The sequence below is a fragment of the Zootoca vivipara genome, chromosome 5 (assembly GCF_963506605.1).
Source record: "Zootoca vivipara chromosome 5, rZooViv1.1, whole genome shotgun sequence".
Classification (NCBI taxonomy): domain Eukaryota; kingdom Metazoa; phylum Chordata; class Lepidosauria; order Squamata; family Lacertidae; genus Zootoca; species Zootoca vivipara.
This window is the reverse complement of record NC_083280.1, coordinates 15,029,251-15,046,986: the sequence shown is the minus strand read 5'-3', so window position 1 is coordinate 15,046,986 and position 17,736 is coordinate 15,029,251. Positions and strand designations below refer to the sequence as shown.

The 17,736-nt window shown below is 44.7% G+C and overlaps 1 protein-coding gene across 3 annotated transcripts in view; it reads right to left on the bottom strand.

Annotated features, from left to right (window-relative positions):
- Positions 1 to 17,736, bottom strand: part of PLD1 (phospholipase D1) — a 141,048-nt gene that overhangs the window by 29,740 nt on the left and 93,572 nt on the right. For all 3 annotated transcript variants that reach the window (XM_035134148.2, XM_035134147.2, XM_035134149.2), the window contains exons 12-18: positions 14,960 to 15,041; positions 11,501 to 11,611; positions 10,454 to 10,660; positions 8,452 to 8,671; positions 7,645 to 7,773; positions 3,689 to 3,807; positions 1,745 to 1,858 (exon numbers count right to left, since the gene is read on the bottom strand). In XM_035134148.2, the coding sequence (XP_034990039.1) occupies positions 1,745 to 1,858; positions 3,689 to 3,807; positions 7,645 to 7,773; positions 8,452 to 8,671; positions 10,454 to 10,660; positions 11,501 to 11,611; positions 14,960 to 15,041 (982 nt within the window). The remainder of the gene's footprint in view (positions 1 to 1,744; positions 1,859 to 3,688; positions 3,808 to 7,644; positions 7,774 to 8,451; positions 8,672 to 10,453; positions 10,661 to 11,500; positions 11,612 to 14,959; positions 15,042 to 17,736) is intronic.

Below are 17,736 nucleotides of genomic sequence, written 5' to 3'. Positions count from 1 at the left end.
TAGTTTTAAACAAGCGGCAGGGAACATCAACAGTATATAGAAGATCTTAAAACCCTAATAACATTGAAACTTTAAGACTGAAGCGCCAGGCAATCATCTGGGGCAGGGCAGCAAAACCAGAATGAAGCCAGGACAGTAGGTTTGGATGCTATAAGTAGAAATTCTTAAACCAACTTCAAACCATGGCATAACAATGTGTGAGAACCAGGTCACTGCGGGAATGCAAAGCCAGCTTTAACATATACCATATGTCACAGAGAAAAATAGCTACCAGATTTTTAGAAGACATCTGAAGGCAGCCCTGTTTAGGGAGGCTTTTAATGTTTAATTGTTTTATTTCATTTTTCTGTTGTAAGCCGCCCAGAGTGGCTGGGGAAACCCAGCCAGATGGGCGGGGTATAAATAATAAATTTATTATTATTATTATTATTATTATTATTATTATTATTATTATTATTATCTTTTTCACTCTCTAGTTCTGTAACAATACTAAAACCAAAATAGCTTCAACAAAGTATGTCCATAACTGTTTGCTTCACCTGCTTAAAAATAACCAACTGAAGCTTCATTGAAGTTTGCAACCCCACTAACAGCAAATTCAACAAGATGCTTGCTCTTCCATTTATATACATCTGAATGTTAATCATAACCTATTTCTGTGGTTTACAAAGCTGCTTTAATCAAATGGAAATTGGTGAAGTAAGCCTAAAATATTGGATTCAGCTTGGGAACGTCCTAAATTGCCAGCTTTTGAGAAGGTTGCTCTGACCAGAGCAATTAAAATTGGAACAAATGCAATTTGTAGGGAATAATTTCCCAGGCAAACCCAGCTCACAAAATGTCTGGGAGCAGCCTGTGGTTTCCTGAAAATGTCTTTTCCTATTTGCATTCTTCAGCCAATGTTGTGCTGAGTTTTGTTTCCATCGTTTCCCCCGAAGGAATGATGGTGAAGAATTTTCTTTGAGTTTCTGGCTCTTCCATGGCAATCCTATACTTCTCTACTCAAAACTAAGTCGCACTGAATTCAGTGTAGCTTACTCCCAGGACTGCTGCTATAATATACTCACTGTATCAAGAGTCCTAGGCCATCTTTGTGATTGGCTTGTACATCAAATGAGCACTCTGATCTGTATCAGAGCAAGCCACACAGTTCTTCAGAAGATCATTTGCGCAAAAATTCTATACAGTCAGGGCCAAGGAGTGCCTTGTGTTGTTAACAAAAATCAAGAGATGTAACTAAGAACTCGAGTACAGTTTATCCCAAATATCCAACATCTTCCATGAAATTCCATAAACCACAACAGAGACTAAAGAAAATACAGCTATAATAATACTTTCAAAGACTCTCTGCTCTGCCACAAGGGCTAGTAACTTAGGCTGCAATCCTAAACATGTTTACTACAGAGTGGGTGTCTATACACAGTGGAACTCACTTCTGAGTCATCGTCCTTAGGATCGCTCTCTTATTAGCTGAGGTTCTCTATGGCTATGCTTTTAATCAAGAACTGTGAATGTTAAAAGGAGGACAGGAGAGGACCATCTTTTTTACGGTGTCTCCTGAGATGTCAAAGATCTAGTGCAGTCTGTTAAAAAGAAATGGCATTTGTTCTAGTAGTTTATGGCAGTTTCAATTTCAGGGGTGTTTTACGAGGCTTCTCATGAGAAGTCTAAAAGCTCACCTTATGCCAGTGTGTGTGTGTGTGTTTGTAAGTTGTAAATTGCCTACAACAAATGGCAGCCTTACCTGCACACTGGCACACACAGCATCGGGGACTTGGTACTTCAACTCGTCTGCTGTCTGCTGAGATTTCGGCAGCAGAAAAGGGTAGGAAAGGGATCTGTATTTGGGCTTCATGATCTTGGAAAGAACCACCACAAAAGAAGGATAAAATACACTGTCATGTATGTTCCGTTTTAACATCATTCTTAAGTTTCAATCCTATGCATATTCCCCCATATGCCACCCACCTTACTGGGTTGCCCAGCCCACTCTGGGAAGTTTCCAACAAAATACTAAAAGCACAATAAAACATCAACCGTTAAAAACTTCATAGAATTTGTGAATGCCTCCTTATGCACAAAAATGCTTCCTTATGCTACAAAAATACCTGAAGGAGCGTCTCAACCTCCATCGCTCTGCCCAGAGACTGAGGTCCAGTGCCGAGGGCCTTCTGGCGGTTCCCTCGCTGCGAGAAGCCAAGTTACAGGGAACCAGGCAGAGGGACTTCTCAGTAGTGGCACCCATCCTGTGGAACGCCCTCCCACCAGATGTCAAAGAGAAAAACAACTACCAAACTTTTAGAGGACATCTGAAGGCAGACCTCTTTAGGGAAGCTTTTAATCTTTAAGAAATTAGTGTATTCTAATATTTCTGTTGGAAGCTGCACAGAGTGGCTGGGGAAACCCAGCCAGATGGGCAGCGTATAGATAATAAATTATTACTATTACTAGTGGTCATTCAGCCCGTTAAGTAAACGAGCGCTAGAACATACTGGGAAGGCTTCCCCAGTTGGTTTCCTGCCTGCCAGGGGAGCGAGCAACTCTGCCAGGGTCCTCTCCTCTCCAGCCCAGCTTTGCAGAGGCGCTTGCACAGTCTCCGCCCACCTGCGACACCCGCTGACCATCGGGGATCCCTGTACCTGAAGACAGGGCCCGCGCTGTACGGCAGAGCCCGGGCTTGTGCAGGAAGCGTGAGCTCTCTGGGCACAGCGCTGCCATGTTGCTGTACCCAGCGAGGACCCCGTCCTCGAATCAGGGGCTGCCCGCGCGAGTGCATGTCTGCCTGTTCGTGCCACCTTGGACGCCCCGTCGCTGAGGGAGGAGGTGGCGGGCGGCGCGGAGGGACTCTGCCGCTTCCCCAGTGTCTCCAGCCCGAGTCCTGGTGCCACTGCCTGGCCGGAAGGAGCCTCCGCCGGGGCGAAGGCAAGCAAGGCGCAGAGTGGCAGCGGCACGTCATGTGTGCGCCCCGGGCCGGTCTACACGCTCTCTTTACCCGGCGCCGCTTCCTGCCTTTGCCCCCGGCCCGAGAGGCGGCGGTTCCTGCCGGCTGCTTGCCGTCATGTCCCACCAAACCGGCATCCAAGGTACTAAGCCCCTTCTTGGATAGCAGAACCCGCGGCTTCCCCCGGTGCCCTCCCTGCCCCCTTGGTCTGCTGGTCACCGGGGGGGAGCGTAGGGGGGGGGAGGGGGAAAAAGCAGCCTCCTCCTCCTCGCTCTTTACCGCAAGCACAGTGAGGCGCTTGTCCAGTGGGGAGCGGCGGTTGGCAGAGGGGTTGGGGGGGGGAGCGCGCGCGTCCAATCCCTGTGTCCCTGGTTGTCTCTCCGTCCAATCCCTGTGTCCCTGGGGTACATGCGCAGTAACCCAGGGACACACGGGAAAACTGGACGCAGAAACACTTGCACTTTATCATATAGGATTACTATTATTATTATGCAGGCCCATATCCCCGTGAGCAACCCCACCCCATCTGAACACCAGAGAGAAAGTTTCTTGTCCAGCTTCCCTGCCTACTGAAGTGGGGCAGTCTATTCTCGCACCTTAGAACTCTCCTATTCCGTCCCCTCCTCATTCTGCTGCCTTTGTAGGTCAAGCCTCAGAATGCAGCCCTGCATGGAACTCAGCATATAAACTAAGAAACCACAAGGAGGTAGTTAGGCAGGCTCAGGTCTTCCATCAACGCAAACTCACCTTTGTGAAGTTCCAGCGCTGAATGAAATGCCGAGCCACATCCCGGGCAGCTTTCCCGTGCACCACTGAGGCGATGTCATGCCACGGCATCCTTGGCATGGTGTAGCGATCAATGAAGTCTATGTGGGCAGGCAAAGAAGCGTACATCATCCACCTGAGAAGTATCACCTGGCATTTCGGTCCAATTTACACTATGCATTTAAAGCAGTATCGTACCCCTTTAAACGGGCATAGCCTACCCCAAGGAATTCTGGGAACTTTAGTTAGCTATGGGTACTGAGTGTTGTAATCAGTGGTGAACAGTGCCGCTTGGCTGTCCGGGGAGGCACCCCCTGGGGGGCAGGGCGTTGCTCCGCAGCGTGCATGCATCCTGACGCATGTGCCGTGACATCACGACGCACGATGCGCACGCCAGGACGAGCCAGGACAGACTGCGTAGTCCATCCGGGTTGGTGTTGCTGCTCTGCTCGGCCGGCACCGGCAAACCGCTCCATAGCACACTGCTTCTTCCTGCTCAGGCGGAGGCCAGGGGTGCTGCCCCCGCCGGAGTGGAGCTAGGGGCGGCCTGCCCCCTTCACCCCTCCCTTGCTACGCGCCTGGTTGTAATGAGGCCACAATTCCCTTCATGAAGATACCCTCTCCAGAGATTCCTGGGAACAGGGATTGATAGTTAAACTACTCCGAGGTAGAATCTACACACACATTTTTTAAAAATTGTGAAAATCCTTTAAAAAAAAGTTTTGAAAAACATATTGAATTTGTCTTAGCTCACCATCACCACCCAGTGCCACGTTTGTATAATGCACATTACAACATAGTTTAGATGTTACAGGTAGGTAGCCGTGTTGGTCTGACGTAGTCAAAACTAAATAAAAAAATATCCTTCCAGTAGCACCTTAGAGACCAACTAAATGTTTTATTTGCAGCTGAGTCCTGAGACTGATAGCTCTGTGAGGTGGATAGGGGTGTCCTACAACTCTCAATGGTCTGAAGCTCAACATCAAAAAAACCAAGATCATGGCCACTGGTCCTATCACCTCCTGGCAAATAGAAGGGGAAGAAATGGAGGCAGTGAGAGATTTTACTTTCCTGGGCTCCTTGATCACTGCAGATGGTGACAGCAGTCACGAAATTAAAAGACGCCTGTTTCTTGGGAGAAAAGCAATGACAAACCTAGACAGCATCTTAAAAAGCAGAGACATCACCTTGCCTACAAAGGTCCGAATAGTTAAAGCTATGGTTTTCCCAGTAGTGATGTACGGAAGTGAGAGCTGGACCATAAAGAAGGCTGATCGCCGAAGAATTGATGCTTTTGAATTATGGTGCTGGAGGAGACTCTTGAGAGTCCCATGGACTGCAAGAAGATCAAACCTATCCACTCTTAAGGAAATCAGCCCTGAGTGCTCACTGGAAGGACAGATCGTGAAGCTGAGGCTCCAATACTTTGGCCACCTCATGAGAAGAGAAGAATCCTTGGAAAAGACCCTGATGTTGGGAAAGATTGAGGGCACTAGGAGAAGGGGACGACAGAGGACGAGATGATTGGACAGTGTTCTCGAAGCTACGAACATGAGTTTGACCAAACTGCGGGAGGCAGTGGAAGACAGGAGTGCCTGGCGTGCTATGGTCCATGGGGTCACGACTAAACGACTAAAGAACAACACAACTCTCAATGTCCTTAACAAACTACAGCTCCCATAATTCTTTGGGGGAACCCATGTCCACTTTAAGTGATATAATAGTGCTTTAAATGTGCAGTGCTTTAAAAGGGGCCCTAGATATGCTTCACCTAGGTATTTGCTTGGGTGATGTGGCAAAGAAGGTGCTGAGTCATCGGGTATTATTACACTACAGACTCACTGGCTCATAATGGAGATGTTCCATAAGATCAAGTGCTGGTTAAGATGCAGCAGGAAAAGAACTAGTCAAAGCACTTCCCGCCTCCTCTTTCAAGTCATTAAAGAGATTGCAAGATTCTGCCTCCAGTTTAAAACGAACCATACTTTCCTATGACACTCAGTCTGGTTTGCTTATGCTCTGGTTGATGAACAAAGATGACCTAAAGCCCTGTAAGGCTGACCCTGCAATGCAGCAGGTTAAGTGCATCAGGTTGTGCTATGAGCAGGAGAATAGATGAAGGCAGGAATTGGTGTCTGAATGATGCAGCAAGACTTTTTGAAGAGCTGGGCCTAGCAATAAGGTGGGACACTATTTAGGCAAAACGTCTGGGGCCAGCACTAAAACCACGACCTGGTCTGATTTGTTCTCACTAACTAGAATTCAAACAAACCACAGTTCCATATATTTGAATGCCATCGGGAACTGTGGTTTGTTTAAAATCACAGGTGAAACCTTTCAATATCCGCTGGTGCACAAGAGAGGAGGTGGGGGAGGGCATGACCCTAAGGCTCATCATGACGCATTCATGTAGCAGGAAATCATGGCTCATAGAATCATAGAATGTAGAGATGGAAGGGATCCCAAGGGCCATCTAGTCCAACCCCCTGAAATCTCAACTAGATCCTTCATGACAGATGGCCATGCAACCTCTACTTAAAAACCTCCAAGGAAGGAGGGATGCATGTTACAGCTCAAATGTCCTATTGTGTGGAGCTGGGGGAAGGTTGGAAAAAGTTGTGATAAATGCTGGGATCCTGGAAAAACTGGTTAAGGCATCTTAACCCACATTCAGCTCTCTTAAAAACTATGTGGACAATAGGGTGATGACTTTTTCATTTTTTTTCTCAAAAATTATTTCCTGTAGCACAAATGGATAAACTTTTGCCTATTAATGACTTAAATGAGGTATATTCCGTTGAAATATTTTAAAAGGTTACGCACAAACCATTTTAAATTTTTTTGCATGTCGTTTTACCATTTCATAAAATTGTATTAACAATTCTATATATATTTCGTATCAAATTTGGACACAACACCACATTCCACAATGGGGAGTGTTCTTGGCAACATAGGGTTTGTCACACCTGCGCAAGGTAAAAGCCCCTTTTTGGGACCTCAAAACTCAACCAGCAGACCCTGTCGGGCATGCTGGAAAAAGAACCTACAGGAGAGGTAGCAAAACATTGTCCTCTAGCGGCGTCTATACTTTTACTGCAGCTAAAAAAAGCTTCCTTGTGTGTTTGATGACCCTATATAATGTTGTATATATGTGACTCTAAAGCTTGCATTAAATTTTATATCTGCTTACAGTGACTTCAAAAATGGTCAAAAAACTGATAAATAAATTTTTTAAAATCATTTTGTGTGTGAGGTTTTTTTAAATCAAATCTCTTTGAAAGTAAGATTTTATCTAATCTTTAATGAAAGCTCATCAAATTATGAGACAGGGAAATGAGGTTGTAAAAAAGTCATCACCCTAGTGGACAACCTTCAAAGATCTGTGCTCAACAGCATGGGAGTTGCTGCCCCATTCCGAACTTAAAAATGGAAAGTGTAATGCTGGTGGTCAACAAAAGAGGTTTAAAGACTCTCTCAAGGCAAATCTTTTTTTAAAAAAAGTAGTATAAACACCAGCAATTGGGAAACACTGGCCTGCGAGCGCTCCAATTGGAGAACAGCCTTTACCAAAGGTGCCATGGACTTTGAAGATGCTTGAACTCAGGATGAAAGGGAGAAACATGCTAAGAGGAAGGCACATTTGGCAAACCCACACCGTGATCAACTCCCACCAAGAAACCAATGTCCCCACTGCGGAAGGATGCGTTGATCCAGTCAATTGGCTTCCACAGTCACTTACGAATTCACTGTAAAGACCGTGTTCATGGAAGACAACCTTACTCAGCTACGAGTGATCGCCAAAGAAAGAAGAAGAAGCCCCAATGTGCTGTGTGAACTGAACCCAACACACCAAGGAACACCAGTTTGGGGAGTTTCCCCTGACCAAAGACAAAATGGGTGCAAAAATGATACTGGTTCCCAATTGCAATAGTGCTTACCAGCAAAGGGTTTATCAAGCTGAATCCAATCTTTAAAGACAAAGTTGCAATAGTCCTTCCCATGCCAGAACCTGGTTTCACCAAGAAGCTCTCCAACGCCTGTCTTCATGCTCCGGATTGAGCCTTTATCTGTCCCAAACAGGGAAACACACAGATTTATTGGAGAACTCAACAAACACATCAACGTTACCCCACTGGCAACACCCAGCATGGATGCCAAAGCTAGTCCCTGGTTCAAATTGTCCAGCAGCCAAGAACTAATCCCTTCCCTACTATTCTCCTTTACTTTCTTTCCTAATTCTTTCCTTTTACACCTAGAAAGTCTTTTGCCATTTCCAATTTTGGCACTGTCCCTAGCAATTTCAATCCTTTTATAAACAAACAAGCACCGAAGCAAGCAAACGGGTTCAGAGCCTCAATTGCTCTATCTGTGCTATGGCTATAATCGCGCTTACACACGACTGCTGAAAGGATTGCCAATATAATGTATGTCGGTGCTTAACATACCCTTGAGATCCAGCACAGGGGAGTGGTTAGGAGTGAAGAGATCCTGGTTTTAATCCCCATAAAGCTCACTATCTCTCAGCCTAATCTACTTCAGGGACAGAAGACAGAAATGTAATATAAACACCAAGCATTTTTGTTCTTGGAACAGCTAACTTTTTTCCCTAGATGGTATCCTGCTTTGATATCTAGGAGGAGATAAACACCACAGCCTTTCTTTACTGAACATTCACGTGACGCCAAAATCTTAAGTCCTTCTTGCCTTATACCCACTGCCCGTCAAAACAATGAGGACTCACTCACTGGAATCGCTGTCTATACTGCTCACACTGTCTGCGTGGTGTAGGCCGTGCCGGTGGAGCTGCTTGTAGATGCTGAACCTGGCAAATCTCCTGGGTTTCCCTATTCCTTTCATCCTCAAAGGGTCCAGAGAGTCGTCGTTGTTCTCCTGCAACTGCAGCTTCGTTGGGGGCTCTGGTTCAGGGACGGTCGCTGGCTGTTCATCAGTGGGTTCAGCTGAAGGCTTGAGGCAGGGAAAAGACAGGTTATGGGCTCGTCTAAACAGTGGTGGTGGTGGTGGTGGGGGAGAACACGGTGCAGTCTTCCAAGGTGTATGGCCGTTTTGAAGGCAGATGGGCCAATAAAATGACCGAGCACTCACTCCCGCAGTAAGCTAGTATGCTAAAGAGAAGGGTTCATATACTTGCACGCAAAAGGCTATCGGAAAGGTAGATTGGAGCACTGTGGGATGTTACACATAGATAGCAGTCAAGTACAACATTCCTAGAGTGGACATGAAGGGGAATGTTTGCTCCAGTCAGTAGAAAACTTCCTGTTTCCCCCTGAGCTGGGACACACTTTTTCTGCATGTGACTAGAGGTGGGCATGACCTTACCTGCCCAGGTACTAAAAGGGACAAGGAAGGCGCCACCTTCCCTCTTCCCCATCTTGCATGCAATGTGTGAGCAACAAGTGACTGCCTCTTAGCAGTCACTGGGACCAACTCCCATATATGGTAGTTCCACATGTATATACTTTGTAACCTAAGTCTGCCTTCGGGGATCCATCTGTGAACTGAATGTGTGAGTAAACTTATTTTATAATATTTTACACAAGCTTGTGTCATGCCGATATCAGGGTGAAGGAAGTCAAAACTTTATGTTACTTATATTTGTGTGGTGTGAATGTTTAAGTTTCGTTGGGTGTAACTTTTATTGCCATTATCTAATTTTTAATTTGTTTTTATTGCTGTATATTGTTTTTGTTTTGTTGTTCTGGTGTATCAATAAAATTTATTTTGAAAAGAAAAGATTGTGTTGTGTCTATTCTTTTTAAGGGGTAGAAAAGGGTATCACCAGGAATCCTATACAGTGGTTCCTTGGTTTACGAACTTAATCCGTTCTGGAAGTCCATTCTTAAACCAAAAGGTTCTTAAACCAAGGTGTGCATTCCCATAGCAGCGGGGGACTCAATTTACAAATGGAACACACTCAACAGGTAGCGAAACATGTTCTTATTACAAGGCAAAGTTCACAAACCAAAACACCTACTTCTGGGTTTGCAGTATTCTTAATCCAAGTTGTTCATAAACTAAGCTGTTCTTAAACCAAGGTACCACTGTATTGATAAGCTTAAACAAGCCTGCAACAAGCTAACAGCTGTGTGTTTAAAAGGGAGATGCATTCTGCTAAGTATAGGGACTTGCTAACGCAAGTTAAAAAGGATATTATTAAACAATATATCCTCTCCTGCCTCCCTGAACATTCCCACAAGTACATGCATGTATCCACGAACGGCTCCATCAATGACATTCTCCAAGCATTTGCAAAGCCTGTTTCTCTCCCATGAAGTCACAGAACTATAGAATTGTAGAGTTGGATGGGATCCCAAGGGTCATTAGTCAACCCCCCTGCAAGACAGGAATCTCAACTGGAAAGGGGAAGAAGGAGATGCTCTTAGCGCGCGTGCCCCCAATTGTGGGTTAGGCTAAATGAGTGCCAGGACCAGGGCTACAAATGTACATACAGCAAAAAAAAAGTGTATATTTTTCACAGCTGCTTACAAAAATGTGTTTATTAGGAGTAATTCGCACCAAAATGCTGAGGATTTTAAAAAACAAACAAATTGCAGCTTGCTACAGAAATGTGAAGAACTGAATTTAAGATTTTAAAAATGAGAAACGGAGAGAATCCAAACCGACAGATTCATCTATCCCAAGTATGAACAAAGAAGCAACTTCAGATACGGCTCTGGAGATCTATGCATCGCCCAGACCAACAGCTGTGATTGTGGGCTCTGGACTCACCGAGAGGTTGGCCACAGATGCAGACTTGGTCGCCGTCATTCGTTTTGCGCTGCCGACGTCAGTCAGTCGGTGCTCGTTGTCATCCCACCTGCCGTAAGCCAAGTCGATGCCTCCGACAAAGGCTATGGACTGGTCAATGACCACCAGTTTCTCATGATGGGCCCACAAATAAACGGTTGAAGACACGTGATCTGGGTGCCTCATTACCTGCATGGAAAAGAGAGAGAGAGAGAGAGAGAGAGAGAGAGAGAATACCCAACCTTAAGCTCAGGTTATGTTGCAAGAAAAGCTGTCAATGGTTTTAAAAGAAAATTTCTAAATCCCTGAGAACATTTTACATTTCATGGTTACAATTTACAAGTGGGAGCAGCAGCATAATGTTACAGTAGGGGCAGTTCTGTTCCGTGTCCCAGACAGTCACCTCTGTCCTCTCCAGCATACTCCATTCCCTAATTGAGAGGAAACTGCTTTGAAAATGTCACACCTATTATATATGTTAAAAAAACCATGGTATCGTCTACAAAAGGGCTGTTTCTTCCTAAGCTGATCCTGAAGTTACAACCTGAGGATGGTATAGTACTGTATTTTCCCATGCATAACACGCCCCCATGTATAAGACGACCCCTTTTTAGTCCAAATAGCCGTTAATCGCTCTACAGCCTGCCCACCGCTGCAAATTGCACCCATCGCCGTGCCCACCAACTGGCTGCACGCTCGCCGCCCAAAGCCCACTTGCCACCTCAACACAACCACAGCCGATTGCACGTATTCCTCGCCGCTACTGTAAATCGATTGCCCAATTGCCACAGCCGCAGCAACCAATCACACGCCCAATTGCCGCTGCCAATCTCCTGCTGGCTGTTGCCACCAATCGCCCATGCCCCCTCTGCTATCTGTGTATAAGACGACCTGAAATAATTTTGCCTACTATTTCTAAGGATAAAAAATATCGTCTTGTACATGGAAAAATACGGTATTTCTTTTTTTTTTAATGTGAATTTTATAAAAGGAATTAATAAGCATGCACATCATAAAGGGCATGAATACCTTGATGTTGGGGTGCAGGTGCATTAAGGTACGCTTGCTGTACTCACTGTTGATTCCAAGAGCAAGCTCCACCTCTTTATAAAGCATCACAAAGATTTTCACCCCTTGTTGCTGTCAAGAAACAAAACAGGAGTTACGGCGCTATGCAGATCTGACCACCGGTCAGAAACAAGATTGTTTGTGGCCATTTTATAACATATTCTCTTCCATTTGCAAGACCAAATTCCAAGTCTCCCACTGTGGAGGAAAACTGAAGTCTGTTGCGTGTGTACAGCAAACAAGGTACAAAAAAATATGTACATCTTTTTCCTCATTTTGCTTCTGCTAGTCATGAACAGCACTTCCCCAGATAAATCTGCCCAGATACTCAAGTCATCATTCTGCCGACCCACCTTACGGTGATTAACTAAGAGCAGGGCCTTTTTGGTAGTGGTAACCTGCTGTGGAATTTGCTTCCCAGGGAAGTTTATGTGGACTCTTCTCTCATGAGCTGCTGTGGCAAGCTACTGAGTTGTATCTAGCAGCTTCTCAGTGAACTATTCTGAGGCCCTGGACTGACTCTGCCCACTAGCCATTGGATCTTGCAGAACTGGCAGGAGTATAAAAGGACTTCCTGTTCCGCTTGAGCTTCACTTGAACAACGAGGCCTTCCTGAGCTCTGGAGTCTTCCTATATCCTTAGTTGTTCATTGGTCCTGACTTTTGGCTTGTTCCTTGGTCCTGTCTCCTGATACATCCTTTGGTACTGACTTACGCATTGCTTCTTGATCCTCCCTCCTGGTTTTAACCATGGATCAGCATGGACAAGAAAACAAACATGCAGGTTGGCAGAGTGAAGACTGCAGCCACATCGTTTCCACCTCCAGAGAAACCACAAACAGTAAATCAAGAGATTTGGTTGCAGCTCATGCTTCTCCTGGGAGAGACAAACTACGAGCCTGGATCTGGAGGTAATGGGGAGCCAAACCATGGCTTAGCCCAAGAGAAAGCAGGAACAGAGGAGGAATACCATGGCCACAATCTTTGCACCAGAAACCTGCACATTTGCTTGTTTGAGCTAAGCCATGGTTTGGCTTAGAGCTGCATGCAATCTGGGTCTCTTTCTACAAGAGTTCTATATTGCAAAGGACATTTATTTTAGCTGGCCTATGGTCCAGTATATCTGAAGGAGCGTCTCCACCTCCATCATTCTGCCCGGACACTGAGGTCCAGCACCAAGGGCCTTCTGGCGGTTCCCTCGTTGCGAGAAGCCAAGTTGCAGGGAACTAGGCAGAGGGCCTTCTCGGTGGTGGCACCTGCCCTGTGGAACACCCTCCCAACAGATGTCAAAGAGGAAAACAACTACCAGACTTTTAGAAGACATCTGAAGGCAGCCCTGTTCAGGGAGGCGTTTAATGTTTAATAGATTATTGTGTTTTATCTTTCTGTTGGAAGCCGCCCAGAGTGGCTGGGGAAACCCAGCCAGATGGGCGGGTATAAATAATTTATTATTATTATTATTATTATTATTATTATTATTATTATTATTATTTAAAATGTTTGTTAACGGTGCTGCTATTGTAAGTTTTTCTTGCATTGTGTTTTATAGCCACTTTAGACTGGCTATAAATAATTACATAACTAAATAAAGAATACTTAAATAACCAAAAACTCACTCTAACAATACTGCTCAGTGTTTAAAACCTCGTTAGTCCCCAAAGCAAGAGTGAGGAACCTTTGGTTCCCTAGGTGTTGATAAACTACAACTCCCATCAGTCCCAGAAAGTATGGCCAATGATCAGGGGTGATGGGAATTGAGGTTTACCAACATCTGGAGAGTCAAAGGTTCCTCACACCTACCCTAAAAATAATAATCACAGGACTGGCCTAGAAATCCCAAGTTCTGAAATCAGAACAAACTTGACCCTGCCTGCAGTGTCTAGGAAAACTGTTCTCCCCTCTAGTGTGATAAAGAATCTTGTGTTCTCCCTACTCTTCCGTGAGTCTGAATGTTATGGATTGTTTGATTTCTATCTCAGTCCCAAAGTGCAAGACAATATTCAGGGACGGAGCCCACTTTGCCACGAAGGGAGTAATCCTTTCTGACCCGTAAAAGCTTGAGAAGGCACTTAAGGTTCTCCTGACCGAGGCCTTTTATGATGATGACAGAAAGATCCCATTAAAATAATCTTTCACCTCAAACTCAATATCACGCTCCAGCCCACATAACAATAGAGTATGGACACAGCCAAGTGAAATTCTCTCCTAATTAGATCTCTATCTCCCTTGGAGGAGATTGATGCGGACCATTATCCGTGTAATGAGAATCCATTCTGAAAGCAGGCACGTGTTATAAATCAGGCTGCATTGCGGTGGCAACTTCTTGAAAAGCCAATTTATGCTATCTACCGTTATCAACGTTTATATCATTCACAGTTGGCCAAAGTGAGTACGCAGAGAAGAGAACAGCCAAGACCAGGCAGGAACACAGGATTAATGATGGGCAAGCCTGCTTCATCTTACAACAAAAATCAGCCGGGCTTCCTAAGTGTTCAGATTGAACACCTATAAACTCTACAAAGGCTCTGGAACCCTGGTGGGGTTATTTGCATCCAAGGACGGCTCCTAATCTCTTTGTTACTCCTTCCCCCATCCTCAAGCTATGGCTGTTTCAGAGGGGGAACAGGGTTTGGTAAGACCACCAGGATGCCAGTCAGACACCCCCTCAATGCAGAGCATCTGGGAAAACAATGACAATTAATACCAAAGAAGTTCATAGATATAAGAGAGGAATTCCTTCAGGAACTTCCCTGATTGCAATCTAGCTACGTGTTCTCAGGCAAGGGGGCATAGCTGCCAAGTTATCCCTTTTTTACAGGGATTTTCCCTTATGCTGAATAGGCTTCCTCGCGAGAAAAGGGGAAACTTGGCAGCTATGCAAGGGGGATTAAGGAGGCAGAGAAAATATTTAGAGCCTTTAGGAGAGCCAAGGCAGCTTTGGGATTGCTCTCCTCTACTATTTTATGGTTTACATACTTATGTATGTGTGTTTGCCTTGTGCAATTGTCAACATTCATCCTATATTTGAGACCTTATAATTCCTATAACACTTCAATTTCTCCAGGTGTTTACAAGTGAACCACTCTCTTTCAGCCTCAGTTTCCTGTCTGCAATACGGGGATAATGTTGGCCTAGCCATAGGCGCTAACTGTATGGGGATGAGGACACCTCAGCCCCCTAAAGTATGTGGGGAGAGGTTCAATATCGAGGGGCCGGGCTCCGCCAAGCCTCCCTGCAGTGGTGTTGGGCCTTGTCTGGCCTAGCTTTCTCCTCCCAACACACATGATGGCACAAGCATGTGTCACACATGTGATGTCACATGCACACGGCGAGCCCCCCCCCCCAAAGTCAGGCGGAACTCAGTGCCTCTGGGCTTAGCTTTCAGAGCTGTGTAAAGATTCGGAGAACACAGCAAACTTACAGCTTTCCGCCTCAAAATGCAGTCTAATCTCCAGCGGTTGCCTTCCACCACTGGTCGTTTCATGAATATCTCTGGGCTCAGCCTGTAAGAGAGAGAGAAAGAGAGAAAGAGAGAAAGAGAGAGAGAGAGAGAGAGAGAGAGAGAGAGAAAGAAAGAAAGAAAGAAAGAAAGAAAGAAAGAAAGAAAGAAAGAAAGAAAGAAAGAAAGAAAGAAAGAAAGAAAGAAAGAAAAGTTGGTTGTACTCACTTCAAATATATTTTCAAATATAAGCATAGCTATTGAAAATTGTTTTTATTAGTAATAGTACTAGTAGTAGATCTATTACCTGCCCTTCAAAAGCAGGTCCCAGGGCAGGTCACAACAATTAAAAACTCAGAATTAAAAACAGTTCAACAGGTCACCTTCAGAAGAATAGGGTAGGTTCTGAAAACACAAATCTCAGGCATCAAAGGCCACTCCTACCTACATCTGTAAAAACAGCGTCTCCGCCCTGATGCATTCATAAATAAAAAGCCCCTTGCAATGATTTATTTTCTGAATGTGCTTTTTATCCATTGTTTTCAACAATGCTGCAGTATATGTAACGGCCGACATCTGTGATTGAGTCAACAAATCTATTGTTTGTGGAGTGACCTCACGGAGGAATTTGTCACTCAAGTTCTGAGGAGGAGCAGCAGAAGTGTTAAATCCAGAGCGCATGCAGGAGACCATGCTAGCTTAGCCAACATGAATTATTCTGAAATTACTGCAGCTGTTTTGTAAATTAGGCCCAAATCCATTCACGCAGCGCAAAACGTAATGGTGTTTACTTTCCAGTGGGTGCCGCAAGACGTACTCCCCAGTACGTGAGCTTAGGGTGGCAGCACTTAGGGCAAATTCAACATGTTGGGGGCTGCCATATTTATCATTTGTAAAGGAACGGGAGGTGTGTACAAAAGGTACACACAGGGGGTGCTAGGCGAACTGAATCTACTGCCCCATGCTCCGTCACTCCAAGGAATCTTTTTTTCCAGCCTGAATCCATTGCTGAAAGTGAGCCATGCAAAGGAGAGAAGTCCCTGAATTTGGGGCATGGAATCAGGGGTCAGGATGAAATGGGGTGGTTTCAGATGGCGAAAGCTGATTACTATATTTTATTTTTCTGTTGGAAGCCGCCCAGAGTGGCTGGGGAAATCCAGCCAGATGGGCGGGGTATAAATAATTTATTATTATTATTATTATTATTATTATTATTATTATTATTATTATTATTTGGGGGTAGATTTTGGGTGGCCATTTTTTAGGTCCTAGCATTTTTCACACAAAAAATTGCCTCTCATATCAAGGCTACATTATGCAAGGGGGTTGGCGGTTTGCAGTGGGAGCTAAATTGATGGTACTGGTGGTTTTTTTTATTTAAAAAAACACATTCAAAATGGAAAAGTGCCCAGCTGCAAATCACTAGAGGCTGGTTCATTAGGCTGAATGGAGCATTGGAGAACTCTGATGGAAACAGAAGCTTAAATTGCCAATGTTCGCTTTTTCATCCCGCATCCAGAATGCAAATCAATTTGACAGATATGATCGCCGTTTGCTGTTACAATCTTCAGTCTCCAAACAATACGTAACTGATGATGTTCCCTTCCCATCGAAATGAATGGTGTGGAGTAACAGAATAATTACATAATTAACTGTGTAATTAATTACATAATTAACTATGTAAAGTTCTGCCAAACAGCTGACAGCAAGAGGAATAACACAGTTTTTTGTCATAAGTCAAACGAATGAAGAATGGAAACAGAGCTAAATATGGCAAACATGAATCGGAATGGAACAGTGTCTTCTTGCCCCACCAACCTCAGAATTTCTGAAAGGCGGTGCTTTGGATCTTAGGCAATAATAAAAGCTCAACAACTTTTGGTGTGTCCTGGTTTTTACTTTTTGAAATATGGCAACCCTACCTATTCCCCTCACAGAGAAGTTTAACGATCCACCTCTCTTCTCAGAGAACTGTGGGAAATGGAGATCTGCAAAGGAAAGTGGGCTCTTCTAACAAGTCTCAGCACTTTTAATAAACTACAACTCCCAGAATTCTTGAGGGCAAGCCATGACTTCAGAGTGCCTTAAATGTATGGTGCAAATGTGGCCTTACTAATGACCGGTCAAGGGACGATTCTGCCAGTCCACCTACTGTTAGGTCTCCTTTCCTTCTGCCCTATCACTGCCACAAATGTTACCAGGCAAGCACTACAAAAACTTGCAAATAATCCACACCCTCTCTCCCTCTCCAATTTTGCCAACTGTAAATGAGCCGTCAATTTTTTTGGGTGTGGGTGGGTGACGTTTTCACTCAGTCCTAGTTCCGCTTGCCTCACTTCTATGTTGCATATTTAGATGTAAATATTGCCCTTTATATGGGAACGGAACAAATGTGTGTGAATAATAATAAGGCGTGCTATGGTCCATGGGGTCACGAAGAGCCGGACACGACTAAACGACTAAACAACAACAACAACAACAACAACAATAATAGTGGCTGCCACTCTGGGTGGATGATGACATAAAATCCAGTCTGCACCAGTGCTTGAATGATAAGGGGAAAGTGGGGAGCTGGAAGATTCTGGAAACAGTAGCTTAGAGAACTGGTAGAAAAGATAAACGGGCAAGTATCCCCTCCCCTGTAATTTGAGGGCCAGTCTTTGCGCCTCACATCTTTCAATTCAGCTGCTAAGTGTTAAGAGAAGTCAGCTTATAAAACTGGATTTTTCACAAGAAGGTGAAAACGCCAACATGGAAAA